General features: G+C 35.9%; 2 protein-coding genes across 2 annotated transcripts; one reads left to right on the top strand and one right to left on the bottom strand.

The window, feature by feature from the left end:
• Nucleotides 1-14,149: 14,149 nt before the first annotated feature.
• Nucleotides 14,150-21,171, top strand: LOC135116660 (uncharacterized; the record flags this gene model as incomplete). Its single annotated transcript, XM_064042790.1, has 2 exons — nucleotides 14,150-14,509; nucleotides 19,055-21,171. A coding segment is annotated over exon 2 (1,170 nt), but the record flags the coding sequence as incomplete, so codon positions are not given.
• Nucleotides 17,421-18,967, bottom strand: LOC126054862 (uncharacterized). The gene is made up of 3 exons (XM_049841707.2): nucleotides 18,229-18,967; nucleotides 18,024-18,155; nucleotides 17,421-17,765 (listed from the first exon to the last, which is right to left on the bottom strand). Exons 1-3 carry the CDS (start codon nucleotides 18,623-18,625, stop codon nucleotides 17,467-17,469), a joined length of 828 nt encoding a protein of 275 aa, XP_049697664.1. The 5' UTR covers nucleotides 18,626-18,967; the 3' UTR covers nucleotides 17,421-17,466.
• Nucleotides 21,172-21,188: the final 17 nt, after the last annotated feature.

A 21,188-nucleotide genomic window follows, 5' to 3' on the forward strand; every position in this document is an offset into this window, starting at 1 on the left:
TGAGGTAAACCTCTTTTTTGCCATTCTACACTGTAAACAAAGGCTTTCGATGGGCCAAATATATTTTTCTTCGTTAATAGGCCTATCATTTTCTTGAGTTTTAAATGAAATACCCTAGAAATTAAATCATGTCTATCATAAGAATGTTGATTGGGCAATAACTCACTTTTTATTTCTGGCCATTCGGGGTTACATGTAAATGTAATGAAGAGGTCAGGTCTTCCAAATTTCCTGACATATGTCATGGCATCTTAACTTTTTCCATTCATGAATCTGGGGGATCCTGTAAATGGCGACGGCAATATAACGTGCTGGCCAATATTAGAAGCGTCAACTTTAGTTTTCTACTCATGGGGTAAATTGTCGTAAAAATTACGATAAAGTCTGCAGGTAAAGTGTCTTTCAGATATTGCAGATCATCAAATTTTCTTTTCGTTATTTTCCTTCTAGTAAGGTGCTGATTTTGGAGAGAATCAAAAGGCAAATTATTAATCATGTAGTAAATAAGCAACTACAAATTAATAAAATTGACTTTTTATGTACTGAAGTACTTACATATGTACTATAAAATTTAAATATTAATTTAAACAAACAACTCTAAGGCTAAGAACTCACGGAGCGATTTTTAACCGTGCCCGCCGCGGTGGCGGAACTGCGTTTTTATTTCCAAACTCACGAGACCGTTTATTTGCGCGGTTACACAGCCGTCGCGGTTGAGATTATCGCCCGCAAACGTGGCGGGCGATGATCGCAAGGCGCAAGACGGGCAGTTAACGATCAGTTGAAGTCCAGACCGCCATGGACACACATCAGAAACGAGTTGTAGCGTTATACTTACTTCACAGAAGAATGAAATAAAAAAGACCCAAAAGGTTCTGGGTGCATCCACTGATTCAGGATAGAGATCGTTATGGATTATTTGTTACCCTTATTAGTGAATTAAAGAAGGACGAAGAAAAATTCTTCAATTATTTTCGAATGTCCGTCTCTAGTTATTTAGAACTTTAAAAAAAAATGGAAACTGCTCTTCAAAAACAACATACTAATATGCGAGATCCTATATCACCGGAGGAAATGTTGGCAGTCACATTAAGGTATGTATGCTTATTTTAATAAAACAAGTAATAATACGTATTATATTTATTTATTCAAAATAAACATCATCTGACAAATTGGATAAATTACTATTAATTGATGAGGCTAATGGAAGATTTTGTGGACTTTGGGTATTGCTTTCAGGAGTAGATTGGTAAGAAGAGGTACGATAGCCGCAATAGTTATTACTGTTATTTTCTTGACTGTAATTATATGTTGTATACTGATAAGATGAAAATGCTGGAAGATTATTATCAAGATTATCAATAATTTGTAGAACTGCTATTTGAAATTTTCTTGTTTTTGCTTCATCAAAATTTTGCAATGATGGTAAAATTCCACGAAAAAATGACAAATGTCTATCTTCACGCTGAGACAGCAACTCTATTAATGCTTTGTCGGTGTCGTCCTTTTTTTTCTTTTTAGCAGTTGTTTGAGAAGAGACTGGTGTAGGTGTAGCAAAAGCATCTGACGTTGATGGAACGGTAGTAGTACTCGTAGTTTGTTGAGTGGTAGCAATGTTTATTAAGGTTGAGGAGGTATTTTCAATAGGCATATTTTTTTTCAAAAACTGCAACTGATCATTATACACTCAGCGGCACGGAATCTGGCCCAAGCACATTTGGGCCTTATAACCGTTATTTAAATGAAAAATCAGAACTTTTATTTTATAATTGTTTAATTTACTCATTTTCCAAAAGAAAATGACTAACAAACAGCAGAATTGTGAGGATTTTCATTAAATTTCATTGAGTTAGAAAACAGAGTCCTTTAATGTATTTTTTGCCCAAGCCTACGGGCCATATTCATGAGCCGCTCTAATGTGCTTCTTGGCACTTGCAATAATGCCGACATGCGTTCGTCACTATCTCCTGTTCACAGAACACATATACCCTGACGGGAAGAACGGCACTTCATACAAAAAAAATCCCAACAGCTATTGACACTAGCGCCCCCAGTATTTGATCCGTGAAACTAATTTTACAGCCAAATTTTGAAACTAATGTTATTTTTTGTTTGTATTGTATTTTTTGTAATTTTCTGACATATTATGAAAACAAAGAGATAAATTAAAATTGACCATTACCTGAATTTCGCTTTGTTTGCATGATTCATTCATGTTTACTGAAAAGTATTTAAATGAAACAAAATTTTAAGCGTTTTTAGAATATTTATTTTTCGTTTTACAACTTTTTTTGAAGCGTCTTGGATGAACTGTCTATTTTTTTAATACAGTGTCGTTTTATGCAAATGTTTATGGTTGAAATTACTATGTGCATTTTATTTTTATCGTAATGCTCAGAACAATCAAGCAACCATTGGAAATTTAATTTTGTCCTTAAAATTTCTATGAGTTCATTTTTTATTTTTATTTTACACCCATGCTCATTTAAAAAATTGTTAACAATTGTTGCAGCAATCTCTACTGTCCCCGTACATGCAAATTTTACATATTGAAAACTATTGCGCATAGGACTATATTCTTTAAAACTAGTAAATAAATGATTTACCTCAGTGTTCTGGTCTGCAAGCATTGTGTTTTTGCACATATGGCAAACAGGACCCGTTTGCCATATGTGCAATTTTTTTTACCATATAACCACACACATAATATGCGCAAGCTTGCAATTATCCAGAACACTGGATATTACAATGTTAGATGCCTCTACAGCTGCCGTCAAGTCAAATGTTTCAACATCAGCTACATTTGTTTCTTTGTTGGGGTTTGGTTGCATTACAAAAGATTTTAAATCATTTAATAATATATTATTATCTTTGTAGTTTTTATTTTTACTGCTATGCAATAAATTATTAATAATAGCAGTTTTAAGAGCTGCAACAAATTGTAGGGTATTTGGGTTTGGGTTGCGTCCACAATTGCTGCGGATACAACCAAAACAGTTTTGTAACAGGGTCTTGATTCAGTCTGCGCGTTGATAAACTTTTGATGTTGTACTGTTTTTCTAAGTTAAAAAATAGACGCTCAACTGCATTTAAAGTTCTTATAAAACCCTCCAAAGAAGGCAATAAATACTAATCCTTCAAACATAGCTTTCATTTCTTTGAAATAATTTAAATGTGGACTTTTTCGCGTAAAATTCGTGAGAAATTTTTTGCCTCGTTTCCGATCCGGCGTATCACCATTTAAGGCGTCGAACAGTTGGTTCATTTTTTCAGTTCATCTGGAAAGTGAACACTTATTTTTAACTATTGTTAAAAGCAAGGTAATTTTTAAAATTCATTGTTATGAAATAGCGACATGTTATAGCGTGATGTTATATAGCCTACGTTCTTTTATTCTTTTCCATGTCAATGGCTATATGCATGCCAAATTTCATCCGAATCCGTTCCGTTTTTGCTTGATTACGTAACAAACATCCGAACATCCACACTTTACATTTATAATATTAGTTAGTATTTTAGCATTATGACAACTCACTGTTTGCAATCTTCGCAAGCATTCCTGCAGCAACTGAATGGCTGAAGACTTGGCAAGCTAAGCTGACCTTTATTTTTTGCTTAAAGTTTGGTTCAATATGCAGCTTGGTTAAAGCAGGGGCAAAAACAAAATTCGGATTTACGATAAAATTCTTTTATGTGGCTCCATTTGGCTATTCCTGTAATAAAAACACATAAAATAATTAGAAATAATTCGTCATCTATGGACGAGTTTTCTTCATCTTCTTGGATTTTCAGGCATTGTTCTATGTATTCGTCCATATTTTCATATTCGGAATCGGTATCTACAGTCATACACCCCTTTTCGCTGTGTGTGTGTTGTTTATATCAACACGGTGGACTATAGCTGTAACACTGATTTTCCTAGATCTCACTGCTTTATATCATCATCAGACGAGTCTGATATACTATCTGGTATATAATCTGTATCAGTATCAGAACTGAAATCACGTATAATATCTTCATTATTCATTGGTTCTGCTATGGCACCTTCTCTCGGCTAACGATGCAGTCACACTTCGCTATAGCTCTTACTATAGCTGTAATGTAAATGTACTAGGCACAACCAGGATCTAATAGTTAATTTTTTTTATATATCATACCTCGTCCAAGATAGCTTTATGCCAAAATCACAAAGCTATTTTGCACGAGGCTATACCAAAAAGTCGAGGTTTAGGACAAAAACAACATAGTTGGCGACATTGATGGTCATTGTTGTTAATCCTGGCGTACCAGTGTTAAGTGAAGGCTCCTTTGATGAATCTTTCAGCAGTACTACTTCTAATATGTAACAACCCATCTCTTCATCATAATTATCTACTGAATGTGAATTACCAATAGCTGTTGAGTTGCCATTTGTTTGGTTGCATGTTCTGTAGTAGCTTAAGTGTACATTTTTTTAAAGACTTTGATATGATCGTCTTTCAGACTCTTTGACGGCATGGGAGCAATCTGGGACTCTCTGTAATTATAATAGCACCTAGTTTTTTTTAATTGGCCTCGAATTTCTAGGAATAGCCCTCAACGGTGATATAGTTTCCAGTGTCGTTCTAACTGACTGTGCTGTAAGATCCTCTATTTAAGTATTTGAGGAAGAATCTTTCTTTTTGCCTTTTAGACACTGATCTTCCTGTTTCAAAGGATATATGCTCGTTACCTAAGGAAGATTTGGGAACATGACTTCCTCAGTCTGTTCTTGCACAGAAATTTCATTAGATTGTGGCACACTCGTGAAAGCCTTTGTTTGTTCTTGTTGTATTTCATTTGTTAGATTCTGGGAGACTTCTGTCAATATATTATTGATAATTTATTGATTGTTATAGCATAGGACGCAATAAATGGCGACATCAAGTGGACAAGATCAGAAGGAGTCACGACCCTCAGCAGTGAGGGAAACGACTAAGAAGAAGACTAGCATAGGAATAGAGATGACTTGGTGTGGGCAAATGTCACCATTTACCGACAATATTTCACGTTCCATTGTAATATGTTGATGACAATTACTACCTACTGTTAAACTTCTACTACCAAATATATTCTTACAGCTTAAACGTATAAAAATAACTAAACTAACTTACAATTAAATCCCTGAGTATATAACAAATTAAACTAACTTACATGCAACTAACTTAATATTTATATAACAAACTAAATTGTATACAGCTAAAGTTGCGGCGCACTGTGGGCTGGATTTCGGGTTTCATAGACATAGACATCCGATCAGTAACCTCGAAAGTGATTACTTTTATGCCTGGATATCTTTCGGAAGACAAATTATAGAAGACTTTCGGAAGACAAAATTCAAATTATAGAAAAGGGGATTGATTACCTGTATTAATTAAAACAAAATTTAGTAGGTAGTAATTGTTTTATTATACTCAAAAAATAAATTAAGGACTTTTAGAAAAATCGAAATCGTAATCAGGCGATGTGATTGAACTTAATTCAGTAATAATTGAAGATTGGGAATCATCTTGCTGCATGAGTTCTTGAGGCATCCTGGATGTGGATGGAATGAGTTGTGTTGGCTGATATTCATAGGGCATCCTGGATGTCGATGGAATGGGTTGTGTTGGTTGATATTCGTGTATCCTGTAGTCGGGTGTAGCCGTAGTGTAGCTTCGATTAATATTGTAATTGTAATTTTGTTGCTGCATGGACGCTTGATTTCTCCGAGTTAAATTTCTCATAACTTTAATGACTTCATATTGGAATTCAACATAATCGTCATCACTATACTTGTCTACAATCGGAGCAATACCTTTGAAAAAACACATACTCTTACTCTTGTCTTCATCTTCAACTGATTTAATTAAAGTAAGCATTTGTCGATCAACTTCGCTACAGTCTGTCTTTCTCTTCTTGCTTGTTTTTATTAAATCGGTAGTATTGGCTGATCGGTAGTATTGTGTGTGTGAGTCAGTTTCTTTGTTGTGAGATTGTGTGATGTTTTTTTCTGATGTAATACTTGCTTCCGTTTCCGTATCCAGAGCCGGATTTACATTCCTTAACTTTTTTGTGATATTTCATCCAGTTACCTCTTGCATTGTTCCATTTTTTAATGATAATTTTAATTTTTATGATAATCACACACGTCTTGCTCAACGGATAAGATAGCCAAATTGCTTAAACGTAAATTATTATTTTAGATCGTCAATAATTTTTTATTAATTTTAGTTTTGAAAAACTCCTCTCGCAGCTGAGGTTGCTTATGGCAACTGTAAAAATATCCTTATTATTATTGAAATATTAGGCAGGGCATCTTCCATCTTAGATTTCACTACAAATTTAAATATCTCAAGTGTGTCTGAATTATTATTATTTTTTTATTGCAGAAACGAAAGCCCTCAGTCGCGTCCTTTCTATCTTAAAATCCTCGCAAGTCAATGTCGACAGATGCATCTAGATTAGATATTTCAGTATCTTCCAGCAGTGCCGGTTTTAACACTACCAGCGCCCTGGGCGAGATTTCTACGGCGCCCCCAACTGCAATTCAGACCCCAGAACCCGAATTAAGACTACGGCTAGCTGCCAGCGCGCTAACTACGCGTTGTCCGCAAGGTGCCAGCTCGCCGTCTGCGCGTCGGCCGCGAGGTGTAAGCTTGCTGTCACCGCAAACTCAATATTATTTTAAGACAGTTATGATTGAACACGACGTAATGACGTTGTTTCGCTGCCGACTCGTAATGAGCATGCCGTCAGCGCGCTGTACGCATGAGGTCCGCTCGCTTGCAGCACGCGGGCTGCGAGCCGAGTTGTGTGGTAGTGGCAAGCGCGCTGACTGCTCGCCGTTGGCTTTTTCATATTGACATTACGAAATATATTATAATATACACGATTTAATGCTCTAAATTGAATGATTACTTAAATGCTGGTGTGGAGCCGTGCTGTTGCGGTGCCGCTATACTGTGCCATGACCCTTAGACGTTGATCACGTGTGTTTTAAGTACCAAATTTTAAATAATTATTAATTTTAAGTTAAAAAAATGTCAACTTATTTAATGTTTTGTTATTGTTAGACAGTTTTATGTAGCGGCGCAGATACTAGTTGCGCACATTTTTTTTTAATTGAGTAAAATTTGCCGCCCCTTAAAATTTGCCGCCCGGGGAATTTGCAAAATCACAGCAAATCTGTGAATCAGTTCCGCATCGAGTCCTGTTATATCGGCAGTTTTCACTGGATCTTCAAAGAATTTTCTCGCTGTGTTACCGTCATTGGTCGTACCATGGCCTTGCTTCACTACATCAATCAGTAGGCCGGGTTCATTTTTAAAACGATCTTGAACTATCTTCTTTTTTGCATCTCTTACATTTTGTTCTTCTTTTCCTCTTACAGACGATTTTTTGATATCAAGTCTGTATGCCTGAGATGTCCTAGGAGACAGATCCTCACCTAATTCCTGGCACAAATACTGCACCACCTCCTTCGACATTTTAAAATTTTCGACGAACTCGTTGTCCGGAAGGTCGAGAAACCTTGCTTAACGCTCGTACAGCGTTGCTTTGTGCTTTACGCTCATTTTTTTCAGTATGAAACCTAACCTTATGACAACGGTAAGACCCCGACATACTTTTTAAATGATAATACAATTGTTGTAATTAAGGCCAGGTAGACCAAGCAAAGTAGGCATTTAATTAACCCTACGAATCTTTACGCGACGTGAGCCGCGCGCTTACGTCACAGAAGCTGGCCCATCATTTTGGTTTTGAGTCTCTCTTAATTTTCTCTTTTTTTGTGGGATGCTCAACGTTGTATTATCTTTTTAGAGCTCTTTTCTTCTCTACTTCATCCACTTTTCCGCCAGGGCTTTTCTCGGTAAAAACTTTTTGAATAGTGGAAAGAGCAGCTTTCGTGTTAAATGAAACTGCTGCAGCATGACAACGGCCCTGGTAACCTCCTTTAATGCATTTTTTTTCTTTTTTCCCCAATAAATTTAGCTATTAGATTATTGAAGCACTCGACAGTATTAGTGTCTACATCTTCTATTAGACTTCGCGATTTCGCAGCAACGTTGGAAATAATTGCATTTAATCTAAAGGCAAACGTCGAATTTTGGATTTTTTAAACTCCTCATTTAAATTGTTTTTTTTTTTGTCACAGAAGTAACTCTGGCACATTCTGTGATCACCGTAAGCATGTGCCAAAGAGTTAATTATATCATTATGTAGTAACGATATAGCTACATGGTTATTATTCTGTGAAACTTATTGTTTTATAGAATTTACAATTGCTTTTCATATACGTCAATGACGGGGTAACCGTTCTTTGTTCTTCCTTCTGCGAGCGCTTTTAAAGCAATTTTTTTTATTATTATTGTTGACCTTTAACGGTCAGCAATCAAAGGCTCTTTTATGAGCCAACTTCTTTGTTTTAATTATTTTAATAGTGGTTAGTAAGGTAGTTGTGGATTTTTATCGCTATTTTAGTTTAAATTTTTATTATTTTTAATAGTACATAGTTGTAGATTTTCTTTTTAATTTTAGACATAAGTTTTCCTCATAATTTTTTAAATAAATATATTTGTTTTGTAGTTTTGATTCGTTTTTCGGTAGTAGTAGTAGCAGTGGATCCGTTGCAGCTTATTTTAGCTCGCAACTTTAATATTTGGAATTTCGCTTGCGCAATTCGCGACGAGGAGACCGCTGTCGCTGCAGCCAAGGCATGGCTGCTTATACCGGCCCGGACGCCTCGGTGTCCGACATGCCGGGGCAATATGTCTAGGGAGCCCAAACTCAGCTATAAATTAAAATATCGACTAAGGTGCTGGAGGTGCGCTAGGGAGGGCAGACCGTCTATTAGGTCGCCCCTAAAAAATACGTTTTTCGAAAGGGCACACGTAAGCGTACTTAATACGCTACGTCTCATGTTGCATTTCCTAAGAAAGGATAAGGTGTCGCAGGCGGCAATAGATGTTGGGGTAACAAAAAAAACCGCCATTCAAACCTATCACTACCTTAGAGAGGTGTGTGAGGTGGCAGAAGCCCACGATAGGGAATTGCTCGCTGGGAACACGGACATCTTTGAAATAGTTGAGACCCACTTATACACCAGAAAATACCACCGGGGCCGGCTGTTAAGGCGGCAAACTTGGACATTTGGGTTCTTAAGCGGCCTTACCAAAAAAATTCACGTGGAGCTTATCCCGGATAAGTCGCGTACGACCCTGGACCCGATATCACGACAGCTTGTTAGTTGTTTAGTGCGTTCGATGAAGTTTCTGTTTGTTCTCGTGGTATATTGGTCATATCTGCAGCCAAATAATCTAGGTCAGAAAATAAATGTAGATACCAGTGCCTTTGAATCCAGATACTGCAATATCCAATCAAGCTACTTTTATAAATGCTTCTTTGACCAAACACATTTTTATACATGTGTACATCTTTGACCAAACACATACACTTTCGTTAGTGATGCGCACGGCTCGCGCAGATGGCTTGACCATTTTGTGTTGACGACTGCTGCGAGGCTCTCAGTATTAAAAATATTAGTAATGTATGACATTTACTGGTCGGACCATTATCCTATTCTTTTGGAGTGCAATTTAGAGTTAGTTAAGGCTAAAGTTATTAAAAATAGTAATAGTAACAATAAAGTTATATGGGGAGAAAGGGACTCTAGTCAAATAAAGAAGTACCATGATGCTTGTCACTCAAAACTTAAACTTATAGATTTTCCTAGTCAATGTCATAATTGCGCAGATCGAATCTGTTCAGATAGTAGTCATAGAGTTATATTAGATAGAATATATAAAGATATAGTTGATATAATGACTGAAGCTTCAATAGTTAGTAATAATTGTAATAATAATAATAGGAAAAATAGAAAAAGATATGTCACAGGATGGAACAGACATGTCAGGGAGGCTCATGTGGTGGCTAGGCGGTGCTATTTAGAGTGGATAGTTGGGGGAAAACCTACTACGGGAGATTTATATAATAACATGTACGAATCTAAAAACATATTTAAACAGAAACTAAAATGGTGTCAAAGTAATGAACAGCAAATTAAAATGGATATTATAGCAGATAATCACACAAAGAAAGATTTTAAGAACTTTTGGAAAAACACTAATAGTCTTAATCCAAAGCCTGGCCATCCAGTGAGCGTCGCTGGCATTCATGAACCATCTAAAATAGCCGAGGCGTTTCGTCTTCATTTTAAGGTAGATTCCTTACCTGTTGGGGATGTACAGGAGGGCATGTTGCCATGTGGGGGCAAGGAAACGGGTGTCGTTGTCAGGTTCACAAGGAAACAGATACGGAATATAATTCAGGGCATGGTCCGCGGCAAATCTCCCGGACATGATGGGTTAAGTATAGAACATTTAAAATATGCCGGAGTTCATTTACCACGTGTTTTAACAATGTTTTTCAATCTGTGTTTAAGTCACTCATACCTACCAGAACAATTAATGCATACAGTTGTAGTACCGATCGTAAAAAACAAAAATGGAGATGTCTCGGACATGTCGAATTATAGGCCGATATCTTTAGCTACAATTATAGCCAAGGTGTTGGACAGTCTTCTTGATAAACACTTGAATGAGCATATAAACCTTCATGATCAGCAGTTTGGCTTTAGGTCAGGTTTATCAACAGAGAGTGCTATCATGTGTCTCAAGGAGACTGTCCAGTATTATGTAAACAGAAAGACGCCTGTTTATGCTTGTTTCTTGGACCTGTCAAGGGCATTCGACCTTGTGTCCTACAGGAAACTATGGGAAAAAATGGAAGGGGAGACAACGTGTGAACAAGAAATTGTAAATATGTTAAAATATTGGAACATACATGTCTCATACATGTATAAAAACAAAGTCAACTAACTTAGCTAACTCATCGCTGGGCATTTTCAGTTTGATGAATGCATTAAATTCGTAAGATTTATTCAAAATTAATATTTGTTTTTTGTAATTTAAATCAAAGTTTTTCAAAAAGTTCTTTAAACACACTGAACAATTGTTAAATTTATCAATGCAAGACTTTGTAAGATAACCAGCAAAATAAACAATGGAACATTGCTCTAATGTCGTTGTGCTTTCTAGTGTCGTTGTGATTTTTAATGTTTGGGATTTTGAAGCAGATCCAGAACCAGCTATTTTGCTCGTTGAAGGTATTATTTCGTCAGTTTCATGTTGCATCCAAAATTCTTGGGTTACATGATCAGTTATTGGTGTTTTATTCATTAAATCTGAATTTATGTCTACAAATTCTTCCTCTTCGTCTTCACAATTTTTATTTTTTGGGAGTTTTATAAAGGAATAGTGGGTAAAGGACCAACCTCTCAAGTATGAGGGCGCGGGTTCGATCCCAGGTCAGGCAAGTACCAATGCAACTTTTCTAAGTTTGTATGTACTTTCTAAGTATATCTTAGACACCATTGACTGTGTTTCGGATGGCACGTTAAACTGTAGGTACCGGCTGTCATTGAACATCCTTGGCAGTCGTTACGGGTAGTCAGAGGCCAGTAAGTCTGACACCAGTCTAACCAAAGGGTATCGGGTTGCCCGGGTAACTGGGTTGAGGAGGTCAGATAGGCAGTCGCTTCTTGTAAAGCACTGGTACTCAGCTGAATCCGGTTAGACTGGAAGCCGACCCCAACATAGTTTGGGAAAAGGCTCGGAGGATGATTATAAAGGAATTGATAACGTTACTTTTAAAAATGCCTCTTAAAATTTTCGCGGTGGGATTTCTGTTACAGCCTCCTTTTTGACGGAATCGGGCGAAAAGGTTTTCAATAACATCTTGATTAAATTTTGTTGTAAAAATGTATTTATTATTTTTTGAGCGAAATCACCGTTTTGCAAATTGTTTCTTACATTTTTTATTAAATGTGGCACATCGCATATTGCAAATATTTTCCGGCCATTACAAAAAAAAAAAAAATGGACTATTGTTACTTACCCCTAAAAAAATTACGCTTGCAGGTTTGAAGTGAGCAGAACATATGAAGCGACGACTCAGTTCATCTTTAGTCAATGAATCCAGTGTGTATTTTCTATAAAATAATGTAGATTTTGAGGATTAGGATATAACATACAAATATATTAAAAGTTATGAAGGATTATTCACCAGAAAATGGGTAGCAGCACTTTCTGATGTATAAAATACATGCTAAATAATATGGGCAGACATTGAAATAACTTTAATAACATGTACTTAAGTCACATTCAGTTCAGCTGAGTTAAATTACATAGGGATTTCAAATGAACTTCTTTTTCTCATATATTATTAAATCATCACATGATCCCTACAGTTACACTTACATCTTAATTGGCCATAAAATAAAATATATAGGTAAAACATGGATATTTACTTACCGGAATTTCGAATCCAAAGAATATATATGATTTTGCTTGCCTAATTTGATATGTGCCGAGTGCAATTAATTTTAAGTCATTTATGGTCACTTCAGGGAATTCAATATTTGTATGTGAGATGTTTTGAAACAAAGTGGATCTCATATTTAAATTATATCCTTGTACAATTTCACAGAGTTCATTGTTTTCAAATATTTTTTCATCTATTATTTCTATAATTTCATTTACATTAGCTCTTTCCCTGAATTGAACAGCAAAATGGTTCAAAAATGCAGCTGCAATCCGAAATTCTGTCATAACATGAGGACATCTTTTGTTTAAGTAATCTTCACGAAATATTTTAAAATCTCTACTAAACCTTCCATTAACAGCTTCAATCACCCATCTATTCATGGTAACACATCTCGTGATATTGGCTTGGAGAGTAGAAAGTTGCCTTTCTCCTGCAGAAATAGTTTCAGGCATATGTACTAAAAAACCTTTATCTGTCATGTTGTCTGCACTGTCTCTAAACCCACGATCTAAAATAAAAACATCATCCTCTTTAAACAAATATGTTAAGACATCACCCCGTGATATAAGTTCATTCATTATAGAGGCATCAGTTTTAGTGGCTGGATATGGTCCCATGGCCTCCATAATATACCCATCTCAGCAAACAATTAGAAAAGGTTTCACTAAATTGTAGTATTTGAGAAGGTAATAAGTTGCTTTTTGGAACGAGTAGTTGCTACTTTTTTGGGTAGGTATTTAAATAAGTTCCATCAGCAATTACGATTAAACGCCTTTCTTCAATGGGCGCTTCAGGATTCCCAAAAAGGTGTTCAGCCAGAGCAGTATTTCTGGCCACAAACTCATGTCTGGGTTTGTGTGCCCATCCCAAACTCGAACGAGTTGTACGGATGCCCGCGGCGCCGCGGGACTTCCCGCGAATTCCATGAACGGAGTCGTGCGACTGCGCGGGAACTCCCGAGAATGCTCTAGCAGTAGCGAGCGGCCGCTGGCAATATCCCGCCCCTCGCGCCCGCTCCCCGCGCGCGTCTGTTGCGAGCGCGCGAGCGAGTATTCGTTCGCATTCATTCCTTGCAGTGCGGCGAATACAGAAGTGATGGAAATGGATGAAGAAAAGCTCATTTATTTAGTCCAAATGTACGACTGCCTATACAATATAAAATCAAGACATTACAGCGATAGACACATAAAAAATAACGCTTGGCAAAAAGTAGGCGCTGAAATGAATATGTCTGGTATGTATTTGTTTAATAATTTTTATTCGAAAATTAAAATAAAACCTTTTTATGACCTGTCCATGAGGGCGAATTCGTCACGTGTACTAGATAGAACGTTCCGAACAAAAAGCTTACCACACTGAAATGAACTGCAGACTTTACATAGCCCAAAATAGCAAATCAGAGCGATTTTGACACCTGCGTGAGATGGATGTTTATGAAACGACAATTGTGAAATAGAAAATACGCTTGTATATCATACTTTTCATTCATAATTCAATTTTACAAATATACATTAATTTGTTTCCCGCCATCTTAAAATTATAGATTAAGAAAATCGCCCAAACAGATGTGCCATAAAACTGGTAGTAGGTAAAATATCAATGAAAACAGACTTCACTCTGTCATGGTATGTTCTTACTTTCAAGAAAAAATAATATGACGTCGTGTGTATATCGCTACCAGCGTTGCCAGACCGTACCAAAAAGTACGGTTTTCCGTACTATTCATCACACAACCGTACCACAACCGTACCTCAGTGTAGACCGTACCTTTTTCGTACCTTTTCTATATTAGTGATTTATTTTTTACTGCAAACTACAAAGGGTAAAAAAAAAATCGCCTTCTCCTGTTTTGTCAACATTATGAATTTGCGTTTAAAAAACTTTTTTCTTCCATCCAAATAAGACTTGGCTGTTTGGATTACATTCCTTGCCTTCCTTCCTCAGGAGCGATGAATTAAAAAAAAAACAGAGCAAACAGAATATAGTCTGCGGGACTATCGCCGTTCGCCGATGTCTATAGTCAGTCTGGAACCGAGATCGAACTAAAGATAACTCATTCTCACAAGTATGTACGACGTGTGACGAAACAATACGAATCTATAGACGGAAGAAAAGTTAAGTCAAGGTAAGTTGATGTTGATGATGGTTTGCATTTTTCATGTTTTTTGTTTGCACTGCAAGAAGGCAAAGTTGTATGACTAGATGACAATGCTATTATCCTACTTCTTTTCTTATCACCACTGCCAAGGTGTGGTTCATTGCCTTTATCCATTATTATTAAATAGATACTGACAAACTTAAAATTTTATGAACTATCTGTTCCGATCTGATGGTCAAAGGTAGAACTTTATTTAATCGCCTCGAATGTTTGACATCTAAATAAATTATTTAAAAATAATAATCACCACTAGCGTCAAAACGAAACAGATAAGTTTGATGTTGAAAATGTACGTCCTGTTTTTTAATGTTTTATTGAGGTTGCCATCTTGTGAAATAACAACCAAATTTGGATAATTTCGAGCATTTACGTATATCACATAAATTCATTCAAGTAATTGGCTATTTGACAGTTGTAACGATGAAATATGTTCAATATGATAGCTTGTAACCAAATAATATAATTACACAATAGGTATTTCGCTTCAAAAGAAATTTTAAATATTTTATTTTTGCAAAATAGATTTGCCTTTTTATCTGTGGATTATAAGATTCGAAACGTGGTCGGCCATCTTGTGACGTCACATCTCACAGAAAATGTCAAGCAAAACGTCATCTGTTAGTTTGAAACAACGTTCACTGATTGGCGAGAAATTGACGTTTTGAAATGCGACGTCATCAAATGTCACGTGACCAGCTGTTTTCGCGTAAATTTTAAATTAATAAATACTTTTTACTATTAAATAACGCTTTTTTTCGTAAAAGCATAATTGTAAGAGGTTTATTATAAACGTACGTAAGTTTTTAAATATTTTTTCGAAGGCTGTCAAGTAGCCAATTGTATGTATGCATGTGATTCTAATATTTGAACTTATTATATTAAATAATAAATTATACTTCGTTTTAATATTTTTTGTTTCATAACTTTTTTTTCTACCTATACTTACCTACATTTTTAATAAGAAAATTGTTAATATTGTATTATGGTGTACGTATATACTCCGTGAACGGTCGAAGTAAAAGTTTGCGGAATGCACAGAACACAATGTATCAGATAGAAATGAAGACAATTGAAAATCTTAGTTATTTAAATTGTTAGTTGGCCTAGAAACTTTCATGAACAGATGGCGCCACCCGTCACATGCTTATATATTATATTGTTTCTATTTAGGGCCGATTTTTCAATTGTCAGATAAACAAACAGATAGGGTATATTCGAGAGATAGCGAAGTTGATGAATTTTTCAATGGTCGAGTAAGACCTATTGGACGAATAAATCCTTATCTGAGGAATTAATTTATTTGCCGCCTTGACCGCCAGGTAAGTACTATTCGATTGATAATTTGACGCAGATGACGTTTTAGTTTGAAGTTATTTCTTGCGCTATTAACAATTTATCAATTTATTATGGATATTTTCGATAATATTGATGACTTGGCTATCGAAGAAGAGACTTTAATAAATGAATATATAAATCCACCCGAAAGAAAAGAAAGAATAATCCGCCCAAGGCCTGAAAGTTATTTCTTGCGCTATTAACAATTTATTATGGATATTTTCGATAATATTGATGACTTGGCTATCGAAGAAGAGACTATAATAAATGAATATATAAATCCACCCGAAAGAAAAGAAAGAATAATCCGCCCAAGGCCTGATCACTTTAGGATTTGGGATTCAAAAGAATTTCATCGCAGATTCAGACTTCGGAAAGAGTCGGTGCAATATTTACTTTCCTAATTGAAAATAAAATCAAGCACCAAACAGAAAGGTACGTAAGCGGTAAGCTGTTATATCGCACTTTCCGTGATGTAAGATAGTGCTTACCTATGTATGTACTTACAATATCAGTTAAAATAAGGGCTTTTATTTGTTTCAGAAATCAGTGTATTTCACCCATGTTGCAGTTATTAATTGCACTGCGATTTTATGCCACTGGAAGTTTTTACATAACTGTTGGTGATTTTGGTGGTATTCATAGTTCCACTATGTGCCGTATTATTAAAAAAGTTACTGAAGCTATAGCATCTTTAAGAACAATATTCATAAACTTGCCAAGAAGTGACGAAGACATCAGAAGCACTCAACTAGAATTTTATAAAATAGCCAGATTCCCTAGAGTAGTATCGGCTATAGATGGCACCCATATTAGGATTCAGTCGCCTGGTGGTAACACTGCAGAAGAATTCAGGAATAGAAAAGGATTCTTTTCGTTTAATGTTCAAGCAATGTGTTCAGCAGACTTGATGTTTCAAGATATAGTTGCACGTTGGCCTGGCTCTACCCATGATTGCATGATATTTGCCAATTCACATGTGAAATACCACTTTGAGAATGGTGAATTTGGCAATGGAATTATACTTGGAGATAGTGGTTATGAACTAACTAATTACCTACTCACCTTTTCAAAATCCAGACACACCAACTAAGACTTTATATAATGAATCACAAATTCGAACACGGAATGTTATTGAAAGGTGCTTTGGAGTTTGGAAAAGACGGTTTCCAGTCCTAAGTATAGGATTAAGGTGTAGGCTGCCGCTTGCACAAGATGTGATTGTAGCCTGTGCTGTACTACACAACTTGGCAAGATCAAAAAATGAGGAGGAACCTCCAGTGGACCCAGAATTGCATATTCCACCACAGCCTATATTTCCACCCGCTATAGCCGATTTTACTGGTGATGAAAGGTGCCATACTAGGAACTTAATCTTAATAAATTATTTTCATGCCTTACCTACTGAATAATCTAGGGCAGCCAAGCTCAATTTTTCAACAGTTTTACTACATATAATCTTTATATTCATTCAATAGAAATTTATGTTTATCATATGTGCAATTTCTTTTTCAATTAATGTTACATAATAAAAACATTGGTATTTTATTAAAGTCAAGTTTTTATTTTTCAAAATAATGAACAAAAATCTAAGTCATGGTATTTGGAACTGCTCCACAATTACACCCATTTTGTTTTAATTGTAATGAGTGTAATTCTTCTTTTCTTCTCTCATCATTAGCTAAATGCAACATTTTCAGTTTATGCTCCTCCTCCATAAACTGGTGCTCAAGTTTGGCAGTCTTCATTTGGAGCTGTACTAGCTCCAGTCGAGCTTCGCTTAATTTGTCTAGTTTGGCGGTGACACTAGCTTTGGAGACATTTGGTTTTAATACATTGGACACCCTTGATTTTAAAGCCTTTGGGTGCCATTTGTCCCAATTATTTTCTGAAAGTAATACAACAACAATTACATACAATACATTACATGAAAGTATACCTACATTTAGTATGGGCTTATGGGCTAATTAAACATAACATGTTTCATTTGTTTGGTTTATTATTAGATATCAAAACACAATCTGTAGTACCCTACTATAATCTTACAACCTGCCTGCAAGCATAAATTATAAATTATGGCCTCATAGAATGCTCCTTAAAATAAAATAACTGAATTTAAGAACATCTGACTTTTATAGACATATACCTTTTTGATTGTCCTCAACAATTTCCCCGATGGCCAAATCAACTACTGGATGGGGTTGGAATGAATTTTCTGGTATTTCTTCTATTTCAAAAATAATATTACTATCTTCAACTTCTTCCAGAGGAGTAGATTCTGAAAAATATTATTACATGTGAGCTTTTGCACTTTAAATAGTAACTGGTAACCAAAACATGCCAATACTTACTTGAAATAGTGTCACTGTCGTGACGTGGCTCAAGTCCTGTTATGTTCGAGCAGATGCTAAGCACCTTTTCATCGATTTCACTGAATTCTGGAGCTTTTGAAGGCCCTCCTCCAGTTTTGTACATCTCTTGCCTTTGCAGAGAAGATTTCTTTTTTGTGTTTTTTTTTATACCCTCGTATTTCAATTTGAGGGTCTTCCACGATCGGGCATTTGTGGACACTCCACAGGAGTTAAAATTCTCTTCTATTTGCCTCCAGGCTGCCTCCTTATCCTTATTAGTAACGGCATCAGTTTTTTTATTTTCAACAATATTTTTAAATTTTGCCACTAAATTAATTAGGAGCTGAATTTCAGCAGAATCAAAATTGGCTGAGCGCTCTCGTTTTTTGTTTTCCATTATTTTACTTTATGTTTTTCACAAAATCAAAAACAACTCAAACTGAACTGGCTATTTTTAACCTAAAAATTATAGACGGATAATTTGACAGGATAGAAAAAAGTCTGTCTCTGTCTAATGCATTGCTTAGCGATATATTTGTTTCACTTCTCAAAAGCTTAAAATGCTAGAGTTGAAATATTGGATCAAAACGTTATTCATGCAATAAATTACTAATGAAAAATCGACGAGCATCTATTCGTCTGTATAAACAGTCCAATAACGTTATTCCTTAGAATAGTTATTAGGCATTTTATCTGATGATTGAAAAATCGGCCCTTAGTGAATTACGCAAACTTACCTTCCCTTTCAAACTAAACTATCCGTACCTTACCGTACCTTTGCATGGTGCTGTGTGTGATGGATGGCATGTTTTTTGTCCAAACGCAGGTGTTGGGAAATGGACAGATTTATAACGAAGCGAAAACGTGACCCTCCTGATAATAATAGCTCTCAAAATAGTAACCAGCCTACTAAACCTGGTCATTCAACTAAGAAGAAATGTTTAAGTCCTAGTATCCCTGGCCCTTCATGTACTGATGCACTAATAATAATAAAACCTACCCAGCCACAAGAATCAAATCCTTCCAACGACTTCAGTTTGCTAGACGAATCAAATCTATCTAACAAAAAAAAACCACAAGCCTTACTTGATACTTGTAACGAAAATGAAGAAATCCAGATAGCAACAAGTAATGAAGAGCATAAAAAAAATATTCCAACCAAATCTAAAAAAGCATCGGATAAGACTGAAAAACATTTATATGTTTTAGCGAGAAATGGTTAGAAATTAAAGAACTTTCAGAGTGGCTAGTTTCAGACACAGTTAAAGGCACAATCAGTGCAAAATGCAAATACTGTCAAACTACGTTACCCAACCACAAGCCGCACTTGATACGACACTCTGAAACTGATAAACACAAATCAATAATGAAAGCCATTAAATCCACATCAAATATTAAAGAATCATTAAAACCATCAGATGAAGATCTCTCAGTAAAAAGAGGTGAGCTTAAAATTGCTGCAATGCTGGCTACAAATAATTTACCATTCCTCTTATCAGACACTCTAGTTAGCTTAATAGCGGACATTTGCCCCGATTCGAAAATTGCTCAGAAGATGAAGATGGGTCGTACGAAAGCAACAGCAGTTGTAACACAAATTTTAGGGCCCAGTCTTCAAAGTACTTTGCATGATTATTTAAAACAACCCGGTAATTTCTTTTGCCTAATAATGGACGAAACAACTGATGTTGGCACAAAAAAACAATGTGCGATGACAGTGATATATTGTGACAAAGAATTTAAAATAAAACAGAATTCTTCGATTTGCTGGAAATGGCCTCAGGTACGGCTGATGACTTGTATAACGCATTAATACAGAGCGTTGAAACTAAAAATATCCCACTAGAAAACTTAGTGGGATTTTCTTCAGACACGACGAACGTGATGGTCGGCGAATATAATTCTGTGTTCGCCAAATTGAAAGAAAGACTTCCTAACATAGTGTGTGTCCGCTGCTCTTGCCATATGATTCATTTGGCTGCCTCCAAAGCTTGTCTACAACTGCCAAAATCAGTAGAAGATATGTTACGGAACATTGGCTCCCATTTCAGCCGCAGCCACAACCGACAACAGAAGCTTGCAGAAATGCAACGCTTCTACCAAACACAAATTCATCAGATTCTTTTGCCGGCAACAACCCGGTGGCTTTCTTTAAAGGCATGTGTCGACCGAACGCTGGAACAGTATCCTGCACTGGAAGCCTATTTCAGACTTGAAATAGTGGAAGATCCGTCCAGAATAACTGAAAGTATCATTTTCAGTTTGCGTAACCAGTTTACAAAATTTTATCTCGAGTTCATGGCATATGTGCTAGACCTGCTAAATGACTTCAATATTACTTTTCAGTCTGAATCGCCATTACTTCATAAACTGAAACCTGCCGTAGAAGGGCTCATCCGCACAATTGCAAGTAACTTCATTGATTTACATCACGTCAAAAACACGCCTCCTCTAGAGATCGAACATAAAAACCCAAGGTTGTACTTGCCTTTGGAAAATTTGTACCTTGGTGTTTCTGTGGACTCAAGCCTCAAGGAGGTTCAAAATGATGTTAGAAAAGAGGACCTGGAAAGATTCAAACTAGATTGCCTGGCATTTTATGTTGAAGTAATAGAACAAATAAAACAAAGATTTATATTTACAGACCCAATATATGACATAATCCAAATAGTCGAACCAAAAATTATAAAATCGTTTGATCCACAAATGATAACTTCAATTTTAAACAGATTTCCTTTTTTAGCCCCCACATATCTGAATAAAAGTGCATTAATAAACGAATGGCGGGAGTACTGTTTATTAGATCTGGCAAGTGTGGACGACAGTATATCGATTCAAATGAATGCTGCTGATTTTTGGACAAAAGTATTTAAATTAAAGGACATAGCTGGTACAGAAAAATTCAAAAATTTGAAAATCCTGATAGGATTTCTATTAATTCTGCCTTTTCTAATGCCCCA

The sequence above is a fragment of the Helicoverpa armigera genome, chromosome 30 (assembly GCF_030705265.1).
Source record: "Helicoverpa armigera isolate CAAS_96S chromosome 30, ASM3070526v1, whole genome shotgun sequence".
NCBI lineage: Eukaryota > Metazoa > Arthropoda > Insecta > Lepidoptera > Noctuidae > Helicoverpa > Helicoverpa armigera.